At 34.1% G+C, this 19,913-nt stretch overlaps 2 protein-coding genes across 2 annotated transcripts; both read right to left on the bottom strand.

Moving 5' to 3' along the window:
- Positions 1 to 1,194: 1,194 nt before the first annotated feature.
- LOC121726152 (zinc carboxypeptidase-like) lies at positions 1,195 to 6,555 on the bottom strand. Its single transcript, XM_042113384.1, has 6 exons — positions 6,279 to 6,555; positions 5,761 to 6,169; positions 5,361 to 5,472; positions 4,720 to 4,940; positions 2,671 to 2,755; positions 1,195 to 1,471 (listed from the first exon to the last, which is right to left on the bottom strand). The coding sequence occupies exons 1-6, from the start codon at positions 6,551 to 6,553 to the stop codon at positions 1,209 to 1,211; spliced, it is 1,365 nt and encodes a 454-aa protein (XP_041969318.1). The 5' UTR covers positions 6,554 to 6,555; the 3' UTR covers positions 1,195 to 1,208.
- A 995-nt stretch (positions 6,556 to 7,550) lies between these two features.
- Positions 7,551 to 19,464, bottom strand: LOC121726137. The gene is made up of 12 exons (XM_042113371.1): positions 19,178 to 19,464; positions 18,291 to 18,693; positions 17,958 to 18,078; positions 17,220 to 17,440; positions 16,819 to 16,903; positions 16,359 to 16,583; positions 14,282 to 14,507; positions 13,439 to 13,835; positions 13,227 to 13,347; positions 12,716 to 12,936; positions 11,057 to 11,141; positions 7,551 to 7,813 (listed from the first exon to the last, which is right to left on the bottom strand). The coding sequence occupies exons 1-12, from the start codon at positions 19,462 to 19,464 to the stop codon at positions 7,551 to 7,553; spliced, it is 2,655 nt and encodes an 884-aa protein (XP_041969305.1).
- Positions 19,465 to 19,913: the final 449 nt, after the last annotated feature.

Below are 19,913 nucleotides of genomic sequence, written 5' to 3'. Positions count from 1 at the left end.
TATACTTATACCATTTTGTCGCCATCATTAATTGAATGTGCATTCATGCCGAAATACAGCTTTGTAGGCCATAGACAGACAGACGGACAGAGGGACGAACAGACCGAAACTATAAGGGTTCCTTATTGACTATGGAACCCTAAAAAAGGGGCTTCAAAAAAATTAAACAAGCAGTGTCAGGATCCAAAACTTCAGCTACAGGTATTTAATACGAAAATAATAGGTACCTTAACAAAAACATTTTTACTTTAATGTCTTAACTTTAGGCAATCAAAATTATAAAAGACATATTATAATTACGTTCAAAGACATTCTTTATTATAATATTTTGTACCTAGATAACGTTTGGAGTTTTGCATTTTCTGTACTACCTCTAGTAGAAGCATGTTTAACAAGTACCTTCTACATTAATTGTTACTTATAGCTCAAAATTATTAAAACAAGAAGCTGATAATAAAATTAACCATAAAAATGGCGGCACCAAATTAATGTTTCCTAATTCAAATACTTTTTGGGAATCTTAAAGTGAAGTAACCAAAATATTTTTAGTACTCCCCCGGGAGAAATAAACATTCCTAATCCTAAATCACCCGGTAATTACTTTGAAGTCTTCGTGAAATACTATTCAGTGATTTACAGGCCTTTAAACATTTAGGGAGTTCTAAAATTCGGCCGACCTGGCGAAATCTGATGTCATCATAAAAGTTTGTGAATAGCTATAAAATTATCATCAATCTTGTTAGTAATTAACAATAACGAACTTAAGTTCATTATTTTTAACTTTTTGATCACTTGTAGCTGTAAAAATTAATTAATAAAGTTTCATGAGCGATTTAAAACCAAATATTATATTTATAATATAATATATTGGCGCAACCGATAACATAGTTAATTTTAAACTTTAATGGGTTCTATGAGCGATTTAAGTTTCTGCGCAACCGATAACATTGTTAATTTTAGATACTAGCTGTCCCGGCAAACTTTGTTTTGCCATAAAATTATTTTCCCTGTTTTCCTGCTTTTCTCTTAATGTTTTTTCTGTTTTTTTTTCTATAGACCTCACGGAGCCCGAGACCTTTCCAACGAATGCAAAATCATGGAAATCGGAGTTATAAATGGAGTTATAGCGTCAGGAAGGAAAACCTTACTTTTACATAGGTATTAAGATAACAAATTCTAGCAAATAAAAATAACATGCATATTTTCCTTTAATTGCTCAACATAAGGAAAGCGATGGTAACAATAAGGGAAACGGAAGCATAAACAGCTGATGATCCAGAGTAGTATCCCAGTCTTCTAGTATTCTTGTCCATCTCCACAAAGTATGCCATGACTTCCTCGTTGTTTGGTACGATTTGAGCAGTAGGCAGCAAGAAACCGTATTCACCCACGTCGCGTAGCTCGAACAGGTATACTATTGGGACCTCAGCTACGCCTTTCACCCAGTCAAAAGAAGAGCCAGACACTTCATCTGAAAAGATAAAAGTATTTCGGTAATCTTCGTTATTACAAATCCTTATTGGTCGGTTTGCACTAATTTAGGTTTGGAATGGATAACTATTATTTTGACGATAAGTTTTGGATTACAGGATTAGAGTAATGTAAACCCGCCATTATTTGAAAGCGAATGACACTCATATTCTTAAAGCGGAAATTGAAAGTGTATGTTTGTTAGTTTTAATTCAAAAAACTACTGAACGGATTTGATCAAGTTTGGCGTTCAACATAGCATTTGAGGCTCTAGGCAGAATTAAAGTCATAAGGACGTTAAGCCGTTATTTCTCGCAAAAGTACTAGGTTTTGTTTAGCCACTTTTTTTAAATACTAATAAGCTAGTACGATATTATATTGTTACTTAAGTTATTCGCAAAATCATGCAAAGTACACAGAGAACAACGACCTTTTGGATTTTATAGCCGTTGAAAGTATCCAGCAAAGAGATTTTAATCTTCTTAGGAATAGCCTAAAGCACGCAATATCCTCGACAGGCGTTACTATCTCTATTTCAAAGACAAAGGCGTTGATTTAGTGTCTTGCAAATGTATGGATTTTGCCTTTAAAAATTTCGTAAGATTTAAGTAAAAATGTTGTCTTTGGCCGGTTATAACTGCTTAATTTCATCACTTGCATAATATGTCATTTCAGGTAATCAACTTATCTATATATTAATACGTGAGCCAAAAATGTTGTATCCCTTTTGACGAAAAACGGGGAAACGTAGGTGAATGAAATTTTGCACAGTTATAGTTTACATGGTGAAGGAGTGCATCGAGCTAATATTATTTTGAAATTATGCTTTTATCACACATTTTTTTAACAAATAAAACACAACACACACTACAACATACACACTAGGAAAAATGACAGATTTTTGAGTGACAAGCCTATACATACAAATTATACTCTTTTATTTATGGTTGAAGTCTGTTGACAACAAGGTGACAAATTGAAAATGGATTATAGTTTTTTTTATTGAATCTTAGATACTATTAGACAATGCTTACACGGCCAGTCTGAGATCAGCTGAGTCCCAGAGACAAGAGTTGAAAAAATATGATAAAATTAATATTTTTTTACAATGAAACAAAAGTCGTTGAATTGAATTTCGACCATTGGGCGATCTCTAGTTTAGCTTAATATGCCTTTCGATAATTTGATATTGAAACTCACATAGAATGTCAGCAGAAGTTCCCACTTGGTAAGCAGTTCCATGCGTCGCAGTTAGCTTCTCAGCTCCACGAATCGCGATTTCATACTATAAAATACAAATAAAAAATAAAAAATCTCCACAGCCGAACATATAACCTCCTCCTTTTTGGAAGTCGGTTAATAAATTTTATTAATATTATTACTTATTGCTTGTACTATTTTCTATTCTGTGATATTATGCTTACAATGTATATACTTATACTAGATGTCCCGCGCGGCTTCGCCCGCGTCAATTAGAAATTTTACAGAAACCGTACATTTTCCCATAAAAAAATATTTCTCCCGTTTTTCCCACATTTTCCTGAGTTTCTTCGGTCGTATTAGGCTTAGCGTGATAATATAATATAGCCTTCGTCTTACTCGATAAATGATCTATCTAACACTGAGATAAGTTTTTAAATCGGACCTGTAGTTCCTGAGATTGACGCGTTCAAACAAACATATTCTTCAGGTTTATAATATTAGGTAGGTATACATTTTTTTTTAATTATCGCTTGACAAACTTGAGTCTCGATCTAAAAGACTATGAAATGGTATAATATGGTAGTGATGATGATGATGATGATGATGATGATGAATTTAATTTGCATAGTAGCATATGCTTTCTGTTCTTAAAACAACGCCGAAACTCCCAAACTTGTATCTATAAAGAATCAGGAGTTCTCTCAGCACCTTCCGAACTACGGTATACCAGGTATATCTCGATGCAAAATCTTACTTGTTGGTAGCATATGCTTAGAATACTTCTCACGAAACCGAAGTCACCACATGTTTCCCTATAAGTTTTGAGGAATTCCCTCGATTACTTATGGATCCTTCATCAGATCACCACTTATGTGAATATAATACTAAATTGGGATGATACCCTATATACCAAAAGAAAAATTTTGAAAATCGGTTAACAAACGGCGAAGTAATCGTTGAATATAAGAAAACGAACATAACACCTCCCCCATTTTGAAAGTCGGTTAGTATTGTAGCCTATGTGTTATTCTGATGTATAAGCTATATTATTGTAAAGTTTCATTAAAATCCGTTCAGTGGTTTTTGCGTGAAAGAGTAACAAACATCCATACATCCACATATGCATACATCCAAACAAACTTTCGCCTTTATAATATTAGTAGGATTAGTAGGACTATAAAACATACAATCCATACTAATATTATAAATGAAAAAGTGTGTCTGCTTGTTTGTCCGTTACCTATTCATGTCTTATACTATAAAACATACAATCCATACTAATATTGTAAATGAAAAAGTGTGTCTGCTTGTTTGTCATTTACCTATTCATGTCGAAATCGCTGAACCAATTTTGTTTAAATTTAGTATTGAGATTCATTAAATCCCGAACAAGTGCGAGTTAGACTTGCCCATGAAGGGTTTCGCAGCAGCAAAAAGGTCAATTTTATGAAATTAAAAGGTTTTTGATTTATTTTTATATTTCAGTTCAAGGTTTACTTTTTAATGACGTATAAAAAACTACTTGCTAAATCTCGTTCAAACCAATTTTCGTTGGTAGTTTTTAAAGTAATGTACATTATATATTTTTTTTATTTATCATGCCCCTACTTAAGAAAATAGAGGGAACACACATTTTACCAATGGAACTGGAATGGAATGGACTTTGGAAGAGTCTCTCTCGCAAACTAATTTAAAAACGCAAAAGGTTAGAAAAAAATGACATTAAAATCATCAATATGATTTTTGAAGACCTATCCATAGATAGGTGCCCACATGCCCCACACGCATAGTATGTTAGATGAAAAATTTTTTTTTGTTTCAGTTGTACCAATGGGGAAATTTTTTAATATTTTTTCCATTTTTGTATCAAAATCTTAATGCGGTTCGCAGATTACATCTACCTACCAAGCTTCAATAGTATAGCTCTTATAGTTTCGGAGAAATGTGGCTGTGACATATTATGGACGGAGAGACTAACAGATATGACGAACCCTAAAAAGCGACTTTGTTTTATTATAATATGTAGTGATAGTGAAGCGCGCTTACCAATTCTGCATAGTTGGGTACTTGCAGTACATTCTGACCAGACAGGTGGCTGTACGGAATGAGCACCATCTGAGAGTAGGAGTGGAAAGCGATGTAATAAATCAGGTTGCCAGCGCGCTTCAGACTTAGGACATAGTTTTGAATGGCCTGAGCTTCCGGTTCTGATGCTGCTGATGCACCAGCGAACGTCTGATCACAAGGATTTAAACTTGCTCCAACAGCTGCAAAGGTTAAGTTCGAAGAATTTTGTGTTTGAGCGTAAAGATTTGAAATTCTCAAACAGGTTTGAGTCATGTCATGAAATAATGACGTAAATCAATTTTACATTAGCATAGGTGTAAAATGTCCATCAAAATAATATTGGTGATAGATTTCCTTTCCCCGATAGAACTAAAATGCTAAGTACTCACATACGGTTTTGCTCGATAGCTTTACTCCAAATCGAGCAATAACCACCGTGTGGACCGCAAAACTGACAACTCGAAGGCTCGCTTCCAGCCGGCTCGATAGAATTAAATATGTCAATTATGTCATTTCCTTCGATTCGGAGTAAAACTATCGAGCAAAACCGTATGTGAGTACTTAGCAATAGAGTGTTTTTGTTGAGAATAATAAATTAATTTAAATTATTCAAAACTTACTCATCCATAAGTAATTGAAGTTTCTGTTCAGATCAATGCCGTTGCTCAAATCATTGTTTGAAGAGCAATTCGTGTAGTGATTGGGATTTCTGTTTTTTCTCCACATGCGATCCTACAAAATTTCATGTTTATTAGTATCGAAACCACTCACCCATTTCGTTAAAATTGATAAAAAATTGCTTAATATCAAGTAAGTGTATCAGTAATTAATAAAAATTGCATAACAAAGGGCACGCATATTGTGTTTTATCAGTGTTTAACATAATTTTTCCGCCAAGAACCTACTTGGTTGCAAATAAAAATGTTTGAACTTTTGAACTTGAACTTTTAAAATCAATTATACAATTTGAGCTAAATATCTATCAAGCCATTTCGGAACCTACGTATACAAAATACTTACTCCGTCAAAGGTGTAAGAATAACCATCAGGATTTATCACGGGGATAATATGCCAAACAAACGTTTCCGCCATAAACCGAACATCAGGGTCGGTGCTAGTCAAAAACTCCTTTATAATCCATGTCACTGTGGCCGGTGAGATCCACTCCCTCGCGTGAATACCACCTTCGATCATTCCAATTAATGGATTATCACCTCTCTGGCCCGATTTGAAATCGATAATAACTCCTTTGATTTGTCTTCCTTCATATGAAGAGCCCACGTTGACAGTGGTTACAATCCCTGGATACATAGTCTGCAATTCATCTAACCAAGCGTGTATTGTTGCCAATGAATGATATTGTTCCCAGTTGAAAGAACCAAGTGAAGTACTCCTTCCTACTGTAGGCTGCATTTGAGCATTTATTAAACTGAGAACAAAGGAAACAGTTTTAAAGATCCCTCATTATGTTCCTATCATCTTAGCTTTCGATATTTTTTTTGAATTTGTATTTTTAATGCCATAAAATAAGAACTTACTCCTGTACATTTGATATTCCGACAGTTGCATTCAATCCTACCCCAGCGGTATATTTAATAAACTCCTCGTCTTTTTCTGGAGATACGAGAACTCTAATATCACTTCCAATAGACACCACCTCAGACCAAAAATCATATTCTTTTTGCAAATCCGTTAACATCTGCACATGCTTGTCCGTAGTGGGTAGAACTTTGTACACTTTGTAATTTTCATAGCTCCTTTGTCCGTTGGTGTAGCCAAATAATAACAAACATAATACAATGTTAACATACATTGTCACAGGATACTCGAATTGGACTGAATTAATGTTAACAAACTATCTATGTGTAACAGCTATCTTAATAGAGCAATAAATGTATTATTGATTTCATAAATGGCTAGATTAATTTATCAATAGATACCGGTTTATTGCTTACTAAATATTATTATTATTTTCCAGCATAATTCTACGGACGATGTACACTCTTCTTTCAATAATGAAGAGTTAACTTCTTAAATCTATTTTCAGATTTACTATTATATTGTACTCAGGACGCCAAAGTATTTTTGAGTTAATTATTTGTAATTCGGCCACAGTTAAAACGGTATTAACCCATCAAGCCCCATAAGCACACCGGTGAGCGAGACACAATAGAATAACAATAGATTTCCAAGAATCTACGATCGAAGGATTCAGGTAATTCTAAGAGGATGGCTTAGCTGTGAAACAGTTGTCTCCCAAGTGATACTGGTTTTGGATACGCGCCGAAACATCATCGTAATATACATACTTACGATTTTAACGCCCACCCAACCCAGTAAATCGAGACCGTCCAAGTAGAGAAAAGTATCAACGATACACGAGATTACATTGTGGTAAGTCTTCAGACATCGTGATATGTGTTCGAGATAAGTAGATCGAGATAATACACAGAAGTGCCACTCTCCTGACCGCCTCCATCTAGATCGGTCATGTAACAGATGCGGCTTGTTAGAGCTAATCGCTGTTAGATTAGAGTATGTCGTTTTTTATTTCTTTTCATACAGCCGAAAATATATTTTAAAACTTATTTTTAACCGACTTCGAAAATAACTATATTTTTCTCTATTCGACATTTTAAAATAATATTAGGTTTTTGTATTGGTACTTATTTGCAAAGTAATTTTAACTGTTTATATTAATTGTGGCACATACATTGTTCCTAACTTCCTAATTGATAAGACAGGTATTGTGTGACAAAAAATATGACCAATAAAAATTAAGAATCTTCATAACTTTTTATTTTAAAAAATTAAAGGAAATATTTTAACATAACAACTGAGAGTAACCCAAAACTAATCTTCACAATACTTCCTGAGCTATGATAGTAATGCAGTTCTCTCGTGACGCGATCCATTTCAACAAGCGCATCCACAATTTCTTGGTTGTTAGGAATTATTAGACTTGGTGGAAGAAGGAAGCCATATTCTCCTACATCACGAAGCTCGATCAAATATACTATGGGCACACCTGCAACTCCTTTTACCCAATCGAAACTGGAGCCAGAGACAGGATCTGAAATAATTTCAAATTAAGCCCGTCACAGACTTAGCTATAATATATATTAATATATTTATAGCTCAGCATATTAATATATACTTTCTATACTAATTTCGCGTGACCACACACTCAGCTATAATATATAATTCTGTGGCATGTGGATTTAGTATAGAAAATATGTCTAGCTATAAATATATTAATATATACTAGTCAAAACAAAATAAGGGCCACGCGTCTTTTTTGTTGTTGGAAGCGATTACTTTCTTTTAATGCATTGTTTAAGTGGCTGACGGTTTATGATTGTGTTAGCACACGTGTTAGCAAAGATTTCTTAAGTACCCCACTTGGATATTTTTTTGAAATGGATAGTTTTGGACACTTTATTGTAACCACATGACTCTACCTGATTTTAAGACAGATTTTAAACTCATTTCAAATAAAGATTTCGTCAGGGGCAGTTAAAGTTTTGTTTTACTAGTGCCTTAATTAATTATCATTTTGAGGACATCATGCAGCTAATTCGACGACATATGGACTTAGCAACCGTATCTAGGGCCGTAACATTACTGCAAGAAGGCCATTCACAGCGTTCTGTGGCGTTACAGCTCGGTTTTTCTCGGCGAGCGATTCAAAATGCTTGGAATCGATTTCAAGAGACTGGGGCACTAACCAGAAGACGGGGATCTGGTAGAGTAAGAGCAACCACCGCACAGGAGGACGGCTACGTGCGCTTGACGGCCCGTAGAGAGCGCGCCAGCACAGCCCGCTCTATACAAAACCGTCTGCGGCAGGCGACGGGAACCAGCGTCAGTGACCAAACGATTAGAAATCGGTTACACGAGGACCAGCAGTTCTCCAGAAGACAATTAGTACGAATTCCCTTAACGAGTGCTCATCGGGCAAACCGATTATCGTTTGCCAGGCGGCATCTCGTATGGAATATGAGTGATTGGAGCAGAGTATTGTTCACTGACGAGTGTGTTAGAAAATGAAATAAGAATATAGAATTGAGATTATAATAGTAACAATTAAACAAAGGAATAAAGAAATTACAATAATTTGAAAAGTAAGGTTATCAAAAATGTGGCAAATAACTAGGTTATTTAGCTGTACCTCGAAGAAGATGAAAGTATTTGTTATCTGTGAAATATGCACCTCGAAGTAGATAAAAATGATTATTATCTGTGAGACATGATAAGGAAGTTTTGTACACTAATAAAACACACTTTTCTTGCACTTTTTCCACTATATTAAGATATTATATGTTTGTTTTGATAATATTTAATTTTTTAAAAGTACCGACGTTAAACTTACACCTGATGATGAATAATTTCGAAACCGGTCGTGTTATTTGTTAAAAGTTATAATAATATCTTAATATAGTGGAAAAAGTGCAAGAAAAGTGTGTTTTATTAGTGTACAACATGAATTTCCACCAAGAACCGACAGTACAATCAATTACATAAGGAAGTTTTGGTTCATTTAGATACTTATTTATCTAATTATCGACACCTAATGTTTATTTCAGTTAGAAGTTGTTATTTATAATATTGTTTCAATTAAAGATATGTTATAAATGTATTGTTCGAAATATCTAGGATATTTCGAACATAAATACTTAAATGAGAAATAAAACGTTTTGAGGGCTCACACATTGTATTATCCAATAGAAATGTTATGGTTGGCTGATTGGATAAAGGGAATATTTCCGGTCAAATTAAAATAATATTTAATAATTAAAATATCATACAAGATATAATATTGACTTATTATTGATTGGTCAATGGGTTTAGCCAATAGATGGAAATATCCCCTGGTCAAAGCCAAACCCGGGATATATAAGCCATAGAAAGTCGTAATTGGGTCACTTTCCCTGGTGACCTGGAGACGGCTGAACAGTGAGTTAAGTACTTTTCTATTGTAATTATTATCCGCCATATTTTATTGTATTTGTGTTGCTTTATGTTTATTAGGTGGATAATATTACTTAAATGTTATTTGATTATTGGTTATGCCTTTGCTATTATTGTTAGTGACTTGATTGTTGTGTGTACTGTGTTTTGTATTGTAATTTATACTGTTGAAAAGAATATTTAGACCCACCGAGTTTCTTGCTGGTTCTTCTCGGTGGGAAGGTCACTGAACCAGTGGTAGGGCCTTGGACCGACAATAAACATATTCTATCGTCTATATATTTTTTATTTAACTACCCTCACTTCTGATGACCATAATCTTTAATGTTAATTATCAGTTAATTTTGATATTTCTAACCTTTGAGTAAGTAATTATTACATAGAGTCGTCCTATTTCTGTCAAGTGCAAAGATAGCGGCTCAGCGATACATCGAGGAGGTCATAGGACCCCACGTGGCCCCATATGCACACAGAGTTGGCGCAGGATTCCACCTAATGCACGACAATGCTCGCGCACACACAGCTGGAGCCACCAGGGAAGCCCTAGAGTCCGCCGGTATACAGGTCTTGCCCTGGCCTGCGAACAGTCCGGACCTGAATCCCATCGAGCACATGTGGGACATCTTAAAACGAAAGGTCCGAAGCACTGACCAACCCGTCCACAATGAGAGACAGCTGATCGACGTGCTGAAAAGAAGCTGGGAAGAAATTCCGCAAGAAACAATTGTTCACCTTGTGGAGAGTGTACCTACAAGACTGCAAGAGTGCATTAGAAAACGAGGAGGCCATACCAGATATTAAAAAAAAAAAAAAAAATTGAACACCTTTTTATTTTTTTAGTTATTCAGTTATTTCTTTCTCTATAATTTTCCCTCAATATTTGATTTTTCGGTATAAGATGTTTTAAAATATTTTTTTAATCTTTTTTTTTCATTAATTTAAGATTAATTAATTTAAAATTAATTAATATATCTAATTTATTCATTAATTTATCCTGTAATCGCATAAATTCTTGAGGGCACTTAAAAAACGTGGTGGCCCTTATTTTGTTTTGACTAGTATATATTGTAGCTTAAGTCTGTGACGGGCTTTAATATGCTGCGAGTTCTGACTTCTGTCGGATATATCAATATTATAAATCCGAAAATATGTTTGTCTATTTGTCCGATAAAGATAATTATTCTCAAGCGATGAAACTGTCTTGTTAAGTAGATACATCTACTTAATAAGACAGTTTCATCGCTAAAAATGTTACGGCTCCAAAGCGATAAGCGAATTTCTCCACAACAAGGTTGTTGTCAAGTGTCAACGTAATTTTGTTATACAATATACTCGTAATACTTACATAAGATATCAACTGATGTCCCTACTGTATATTCAGTATGATGCCGCTGTTCAAGTTTTTCTGCACTCTTAATAGCAATTTCAAACTGAAAATAAAAGTTTTACATGAAAAAATTGCATAATATTTTCAAATCCAAAACAATAATTTATGTACAGCAAAGTAGAGCATAAATAGTAGATTGAAAATATGCAATTCATTATTTTCTAAACCATAACCGAAACCGATAATTTGAAAAAATAAATCTGAGATACACAGTGTGGTATCTACTTCGGATCAACTAGCTATTTCCTTTGTTTTTGTGATCTTTCTTGTGAAAGCGATGTTGATAGACAATAATGTACAATTAAATAGGAAAAAATCGGCCAAGTGCGAGTCGGACTCGCGCACGAAGGGTTCCGTACCGTAATAGAGTGAAAGTAGGGAAAAATTGTTTTTTGTGTGGGTTTAATTATTTATTTTATTTTAATTTTGCGATTAAATATTAAAGTACACACATAATTGAGGATTTAATAAAAAATCATGTGTATGTATATAATATTAATATTATGTAGATTAGGAGCCAAATAGGGCAAAAAATCACTTTTGTTGCATGGGAGCCTCCCTTGAATCTTAATTTTATTTAGTTTTTAGTATCTGTTGTTACAGCGGCATCAGATATACGAGTACACAATCTGTAAAGATTTCAGAAGTCTAGCTATAGCGGTTCTTGAGTAAGAGCCTGGAGACAAACAGACAGACAGATAGACATCGAAGTCTCAGTAATAGTGTCCCGTTTTTACCCTTTGGGTACGGAACCTTAAAATAGTATGTCAAATAATAATATTTAGTTTATTCTTAAAATATATTAATATTTTAAGAATAAACTAAATCACAAGTGGCTCACTCTACATCCTCTATCGGTTGTATCACGGGGAGTGCTCTAAGGAATTGTTCTGAATCATATACCTCCTGCAACTTTTCGCCATCGCTCCACGCGAAAAATATACCATCCTCATCACTTTGATGAGTGGCAGTCTTCCACCGTGCGTTTTTTGCGTAACTTTCTGCTGCCCCCTGTAAAACTCTGAAATAAACTGTCACTATATTTTCAATACGACCTGCAACCCTTCAAAGGTCGGCAACGTAGCTCTTCTAATGTTGCGAGTGTCCATAGGCGACAGTATACTATAAAAAAACGATCATATAACCGATATCGTGTACTTAATAATCCTAGAAAACAGTACTTAATGTATACAGATTATTTTCGATACCAAACTAACATTCTATACTGTCAGATATAAAAGTGATAAATATTTAAACATTAAATTCATAAATACATAATTGCAACACTGTACATCTGTATTAAAAATGTTTTTACTACATACTGATCGCCACACTATCGTTTGTAGCATCGCGTCGTCCTGAAAATCATATAGATTCCTATAAGGAAAGTCAATTAGTTACGATCGTTTTTAAAGTACTCGGTGATTGTTTAATCCAAAAAGGACATTGTATTTGGGATACAGTATATGTAGTCTACTATGCCACATATAAATGGTTTCAATCGATTACGGGTTTTTGGACCATACATTTTTGGGCATTCGCCTTTACTATAATTAAATAATTTCGTCAAAGTATTTCTCAGTTTTAAAGTGAAAAACTTGACATAACAAAACTTACCATGTCACCATAATTTGGAGCTTCTAAAACTTGTGAGCCACCGACATGACTGTAAGGGACTAAGAACATCTGGGAGTAGGAGTGAAAAGCCACATAGTACAGTAAAGTGCCTTGCTGCTGAAGAGCTAGGACGTAATTTATAATCGCGAGGGACTCGGGTTCAGAAAAGGCGTTAGGGCCAGCATATACTTCAGAGCATGCCAAATTAGAGGCACCGACAGCTGCAACGAGAAAAAACAATATTTTACCTATTGTTTATAACACACACAGTATTCACCATTAAAATATCGTTAGATAAGAAGTGGGTTACTTGTGGGTAAAAGCATAATATGATATAACTAATGGAAGAAGTAATTAATTTATAATTTTCCTTGCGTTTTATTATTGTATTTTGAAGCAATAAAGTATCAATATTTATTATTTTTATCTATACGTCGAAAGATTTATGTTCAATTATTAACTCGTGTAAAACTTTTTCAATATACACGAAATTTCAATGAAATTAACTCACTCATCCATAGGAAGCCGAAATTCCTGTTCAAATCGATGCCATTACTCATGTCATCGTTCAAATTCCACTGGGAGCACGACATGAAATTCGCCTGGCTCCGGTTTTTCCTCCACATTCTATCCTGTATATTTAAATTTGTTACATAGATTTAATAAATTCAACATCACAAATTTGAGTACCATATTTTGCCGTAACTTATTAAAAATACTTACATTTGTGAAAGTGTACGAATAACCATCGGGATTGACGACGGGGAATATATGCCATTGGAACGTCTCAGCTAGCTGCCTCACGTTTTCGTCAGTGCTTGTCAGAAACTCTTTAATGACCCAAGTAAGTGTTGCTGGTGATATCCATTCTCTCGCGTGTATACCACCTTCAAGCATTCCTATCAAAGGGTTATCCCTTTTCTTGAAGTCAATCACTACTCCCCTAATTGGTCTACCTTCAACACTTTGTCCAATAGTGACCAAAGATGCGACATCCGAATGTTCATTTACAATATTTTCCATCCATTCTAGAATTTCATCGAAAGTTTGGTAATAGTTCCAGCTGTATCCTTGTGCATTGCGAGCATTTGTTGGTCTTTTTATTTGTTCATCAATAACACTGAAAAATAAATGAACAACTTAATGTTTTTTTGTCATTATATTACTAAGTACTATAAGAGAAGTTGATTCCTAGGCAGATGGCGGACCTAAGTAATTTGATCGAGTTAAGTCAAACCCATCCGACCGATCACAGTTAATATTGAATTGAAGTAAGCCGACCACATGACGTAGGTCCGTCGACTGCCTAGGAATCAATTTCTTTGATGGTACCTATGTATGCAATCTCTAACGATATCTGAACAGATAATAATATTATGACGTCGCTTAGACAAACTACCCGATATGCTACTGCATGTAAACCAAGTGCTGAATAATAATTCGTCGTCATTATATTTTGTATTTCAATAATTATTATGATATTTGTATTGCAATATTATATCATTATTATGATTATTATTGCAGGTTTTTGTTTGAACTATCACAAAATAGGGAATCACAATTTACCTTTGCACATCGTCAACAACGACTTCAAATTTCAAATCAATATCTTCCATGTATTTTTCAAACTTGGCGGTCTTCTTCGGGTCTACCATTATCTTCACATCGCCTCCCACTTTCGTCACATCTTTCCAAAACATAAACTCATTCGTCGCATCTAGCTTCGTAAGATGCTCTACATCTCGTTCTGATTGTGGTGTTACTTTATAAACTTTAAAATCTTTATAACTCACTTGTTCTGTACGCAAAAAGTTAAATGCAGCAATAAAAAATATAAGTTGTAATATAACACGACCCATTTTGGACTAAATCGTTATTTATTTCAGTGTAATTTTTTAATTAACACATACATGTAATTTCCAGATAATTTTATCAATTATCCGATACTGCTCGAATATTTAGTAGGGAATTTTGATAAAACATTTGATATTTTATCACATACTTTACTTATCTAATTAGATTAGGTACGTACCTTTATCGTACAATTGCGGTTAGTGCACTACTGAGACTTAACAGAAAAAATTTAAGCTCTTTTAAACGGCCACAAAAGGACAAAACGTCGAAAACACTGTCATGTTAATCATTTCTCCTTTCACTCTCCTACTCTAATTTTTTTACATTGGAAGTTCTAAAACATTTTTGCTTGGACCTATTTTTTATGTTTGTCTCTGAATCCAATAAAATAAAGCCATTCATTATCTTCGTATTTTATTAAAAAAAATTAAAACAAACATTTTTAAAAGCTTTTATTTTTAACTTGCTATGTATGTGTGTTACGGTGGAATTTTGGACCTCAATTTTGAAGTAGATATATTTAATCGATTGACCTGAAATTTTGCATACTTGTATAGTTCGGATGACCATGCGCGATATGGTATGTGACATCACTCTAAATTCAATATGGCCGACCATCCAAGATGGTGAAATAATTATTTTCTATGCAGTCCTACAATATGGATATTAAATGAAAGGGTTTTTTGAGAGTAACTCGAAAACGAATGTATTATCATTCTACATCCAACATATCCAAGACAGGGGAATAGTTATTTTTTATGCACTTCTGCAATATGGATATCAAATGAAAGGGCTCATTGAAAGTAACTCGAAAACGAATATCATAATGTCATTCTACAACCAATATGGCAAAAAATATTAGCAAATTTACATTTTATACCATGCACTACAGTCGTACATAAATAATGAGTCGATCTTGTTAACAGAAATATATGGGCTTTATTTTCACAGACATGTAAAAGCAACAAAATATACAAGAATAATTAGTGTGTTGATGACCAGAGCAAGGCTCAGGGGAAAAAATATACGTGGAATAACCATGCGACGTCATTTCACTACACTAGTATAAGCTTCATTTATGACACGAATAAACGTGCATTGATACAATAGTGTTAACAATATAGCAAGAAATACGTTTTCTCAAATCGACGCTCGCGCATCAACTAAGGTGTTAAGAACAGCGTATAGGGAGCGCCGGCGAAGGTATCATAGAGAGGCGGGAGGGAGATGAAATGGCGTTACTTATGTCTGTAACTCTGACTTAACTATATTCGTTGGTTGTAAGTATAGGTTTAAGATTAAAATTATGTGTTTAATATGTAATAACTTTTTCATGCCTATAAATTAGTATGAAATAAATTGTCGTATCTTTGTGAATGATGTATTTTAGGTGACAGAAATGTCGTAACTCATTCAAATCAAACTCGAGAGTTAAAGAAACAATGTGGTATCATTTTTTAATTATTTTTCATGCATTGCCGTATCTATCTTTTATCCAAGAATTGCAGTTTTTCGTCTAGTTACGACAATTTGTTAAGGTCTGTGCTAAAAGGTGGTAAAAATCCATGGTCATATCTTTACTAGAATTTATCGTAGCAAGACGAGATATAGACCATTCGACGCAGATTTTTTTTTAAATATCAATCAAGGAAAGGAAGGTGTTAAAACTTTATATTTATTAGTAACATTATTTATTGAGTAAGTATAATATTATATAAAAAAAATGTTTTGTAAATTATTAATTTAATTCAAATATACATTAGAGACATTAAACTTAACATAACAACACCAAATGAGCAAATAATCGTTTGGGCCCCGGAATGATAATATCCTAGGCGCCTTGTCGTTCTATCCATCTCGAGTAATGCATCCATGATTTCCAAGTTGTTAGGGACAATCTGGTCGGGGGGAAGCAGGAAGCCGTACTCCCCGAGGTCCCTTAGCTCGATCAGATACGAGACTGGAACGTTCGCGGAATACTTCACCCAGTCGAAACTCGAGCCGCCCATAGGATCTGCGCAAATTACATAATATAAATCTTTATATGAGATAATATAATCGTAAACTAGAAATTTAATATATTACTTACTTTGAGGTATTTTCTTTTATATTTAAGTAGTGTAAAGTACTAACTTTAACATAGTATATCAATATATTTACGGATATTTTTCATAAAGATAGGAATGATAATTATGTATATGATACTAAAATCAGATCAAGGTAAAAATTAATGTCAATGTTAAACTCACACAAAATGTCTGCAGCAATCCCGACTCTGTAAGTCGTTCCGTATCTTTCTTTGAGTTTCTCAGCACTTCTCGTTGCAATCTCGAACTGAAAATCATTAGTGATATAATTTCATTAACAGCAAGAGCAATCAGAAATAGAAGGTATAATAAAATTAATATAATAATGATTCTTATTATAAAGGTGTCTAACATTAAAATTTATATTAATCAAGAAGTTTCTTAGGTATTTAAAGGTGTAATTACGGAACTATTTGGAAAAAGATCGCTATGTAGTCGTATTACTCTTATGATACGAAATATTTCATCGGAAGAATTCAAGTCTGCCTTCTATATCCTACACTCTATAATTTTATATATTAATATTTATTTTTTCCTTTATAAATCAAATATTATTAACCAACCATATCAGCATAATTATCTGGCTCAAACTCTTCAATGCTCTGCACATGACTGTAGGGTATAATAAAGAGCTGTGTGTAGGAGTGGAAGGATAGGTAGTAAATGATGCGCCCGCGTTGCTTCAAGTCTGTCACGTATTCAACTATAGCCCGAGTCTCTGGCTCAGAAGCGGGGCTTGGGCCGGCAAAGGTGTTGAAGCAGGAGTCATTAGATGCACCAACAGCTGCAAACCAATCAGTAATCTATACTTAATATTATAATTTTGAAGAGTTTGTTTGTTTGTTTGAACGCGCTAATCTCAGGAACTACTGGTCCGATTTGAAAAATTCTTTCAGTGTTAGATAGCCCATTTATTGAGGAAGGCTATATTTTATCACGCTAAGACAAATAGGAACGAAGAAATATAGGAAAATGTGGAAAAAACGGGGGAAATTATTTGAAAGGACTTATCTCACGAACTACTGGAGCAATTTTTCTGTTATTTGGCACAGATAAGAAATAGAGCACGTGAAGGATCATAGCCCATAGGCTATTTTTTATTTACTAATTTGTCTGTGAAACATCTAATTTGCGCAAGCGAAGCCGTGCGGAACGTCTAGTAAATTAAGTTTTGATGTACCAAAATTAAAATTTATCGAATTTCGGATACGGAACACTTCACACTTTTGGACAAGGAATCTTCTTTATGTTCTAAGATATGATGAGTACAAGAACGTTACTAGGAAATTACTAAAACTTACACATCCAGTGGAAGTCAAAATTTCTATTCAAATCGACTCCGTTGCTCATATCATCCTCGACGCCTGCATGAGCACATGATTGAGAACTCGTTTTGCCTCTGTTTTTTCGCCACATTCTATTCTGAAAGGGAATGTTTGTTATTGAAATAGATGTTTATAAACTTAACCCTAAGCGCTGCTTTCAATTATCGTTGTATTTTTTAAAATGAATTTGAAACATAACAATTTTAGCGTTATGTATGGAAACGTTTTTATTCCATTATTCATACATGAATATGAATCGATAGGTCTCTTTTTTTAAATTTTCATAAATTTACGATAGTAAAGACTTACAGATCTAAATGTGTAGGTGTATCCATCTGGGTTGACAACAGGAAAAACATGCCATTGGATATTCTCTGCTAGTGCTCTTACTTCTGGATCAGTACTTGTCAAAAACTCCTTGACTATCCATGTTACAGTTGCCGGTGATATCCACTCTCGCGCATGAAGAGCTCCTTCTAGTACTCCAATCAGTGTCTCATTTCGTTCTGGATGATAATCAATTTTAATACCTCTGATCTCTTTGTTCTCAACTGACCGTCCCATAACAACAGGACTGACGATATCGGGATAGGTCGCAACTAACTCGTCTAGCCAGAAGTTAATTTGTTCCAGACTTTGGTACGAGTACCAGTTGTATGATAGAAATGAGTGGGTATTGACCCTCGATGGTTTGAGTTGATCATTGATGACTCTGTAAGATTTTAAAATTTTGTCTTTAGAATTATAAAAAAATCGGTCAAGTGCGAGTCGGACTCACACGCACGAAGGTTTTCGTACTGTTATTGATAGAATGTTGCCAAAAAGTGTGTTTTTTGTATGGGAGCCCCCCATATTTATTTTATTTTAATTTTATTATGAATATCTCAAGAGCCTAACTGTTACCATTGTTGATTACGAGCAAAAAAGGGCAAAAAAATCACATTTCTTGTATGGGAGCCCCCCTTAAATATTAACTTTATTTTATTTTTAGTATTTGCTGTTATAGCGGCAACAGATATACACAATCTGTGAAAATTTCAGTAGTCTAGTTATAGCGGTTCTTGAGTTACAGCCTGGAGACAGACAGACGGACAGACAGACATCGAAGTCTCATGAATAGGGTACGGAACCCTAAAAAAAAAGAAATCATTGAGTACTACGAATTAAAAACACTATTTAACACATGAAATACTCACTGATTTAAGTCATTTATCATTAATTTGGACTCCATCTTCACTGTCTCTAAAGCCTTCAAGAAATTATCCTTGTTATCTTGAGAAACCATTGCTTGTACTTGAAAATTAACTGCGTATTCATCGTCCCAGTATTCTGCCAGACGATTCTTTTGAATGACCTGGAGTGCTTCTAGGTGTTCTTCTGTTTTTGGGGTTATTTGGTAAACGGAGTACCCCTCATAACTTATCTTTAATTCCGCACAAGCGAATAACGCAAAAGAAAAATATAACGCTAGTTTTAATGTCATTATTGCATTAATTGGATATCTAGAGGACACTGAATGAAAATCAAAAATTTCATTTATTTAATTTATCGAATTGATATGAAATATCCAGATTATCATTGTTGTATTAAATAGATATGTATCAAGTTAGTCAAAATCATTCTGATTATGGATGATACTGATATCCGGAAAGACTATTATAATTATAAGTAATTGTAATTTTGAAAATCAAAAATGATGTTACAAAAATTTTAAGGCGTTTAGGTAATCTACTTAAGATTTCACTATTATGAAATTTTGATATAATAATTTATCACTACAGCTGTTATAATACCGCAACTGAAAATATAAATCAATGTCACCTCAAGCAATTGGAAATCAAGCATAAGCTGCATAGAAAAAAATAATAAATAGTTCGCATTGTGCAGGCTCTATATGTACAGGCTTCGGTGATGTCCGCGCAATTAAATGCT

This window comes from Aricia agestis, chromosome 4 (genome assembly GCF_905147365.1).
Source record: "Aricia agestis chromosome 4, ilAriAges1.1, whole genome shotgun sequence".
Classification (NCBI taxonomy): Eukaryota; Metazoa; Arthropoda; class Insecta; order Lepidoptera; family Lycaenidae; genus Aricia; species Aricia agestis.
The sequence above is the reverse complement of the archived record's forward strand: the minus strand, read 5'-3'. Positions and strand labels throughout refer to the sequence as shown.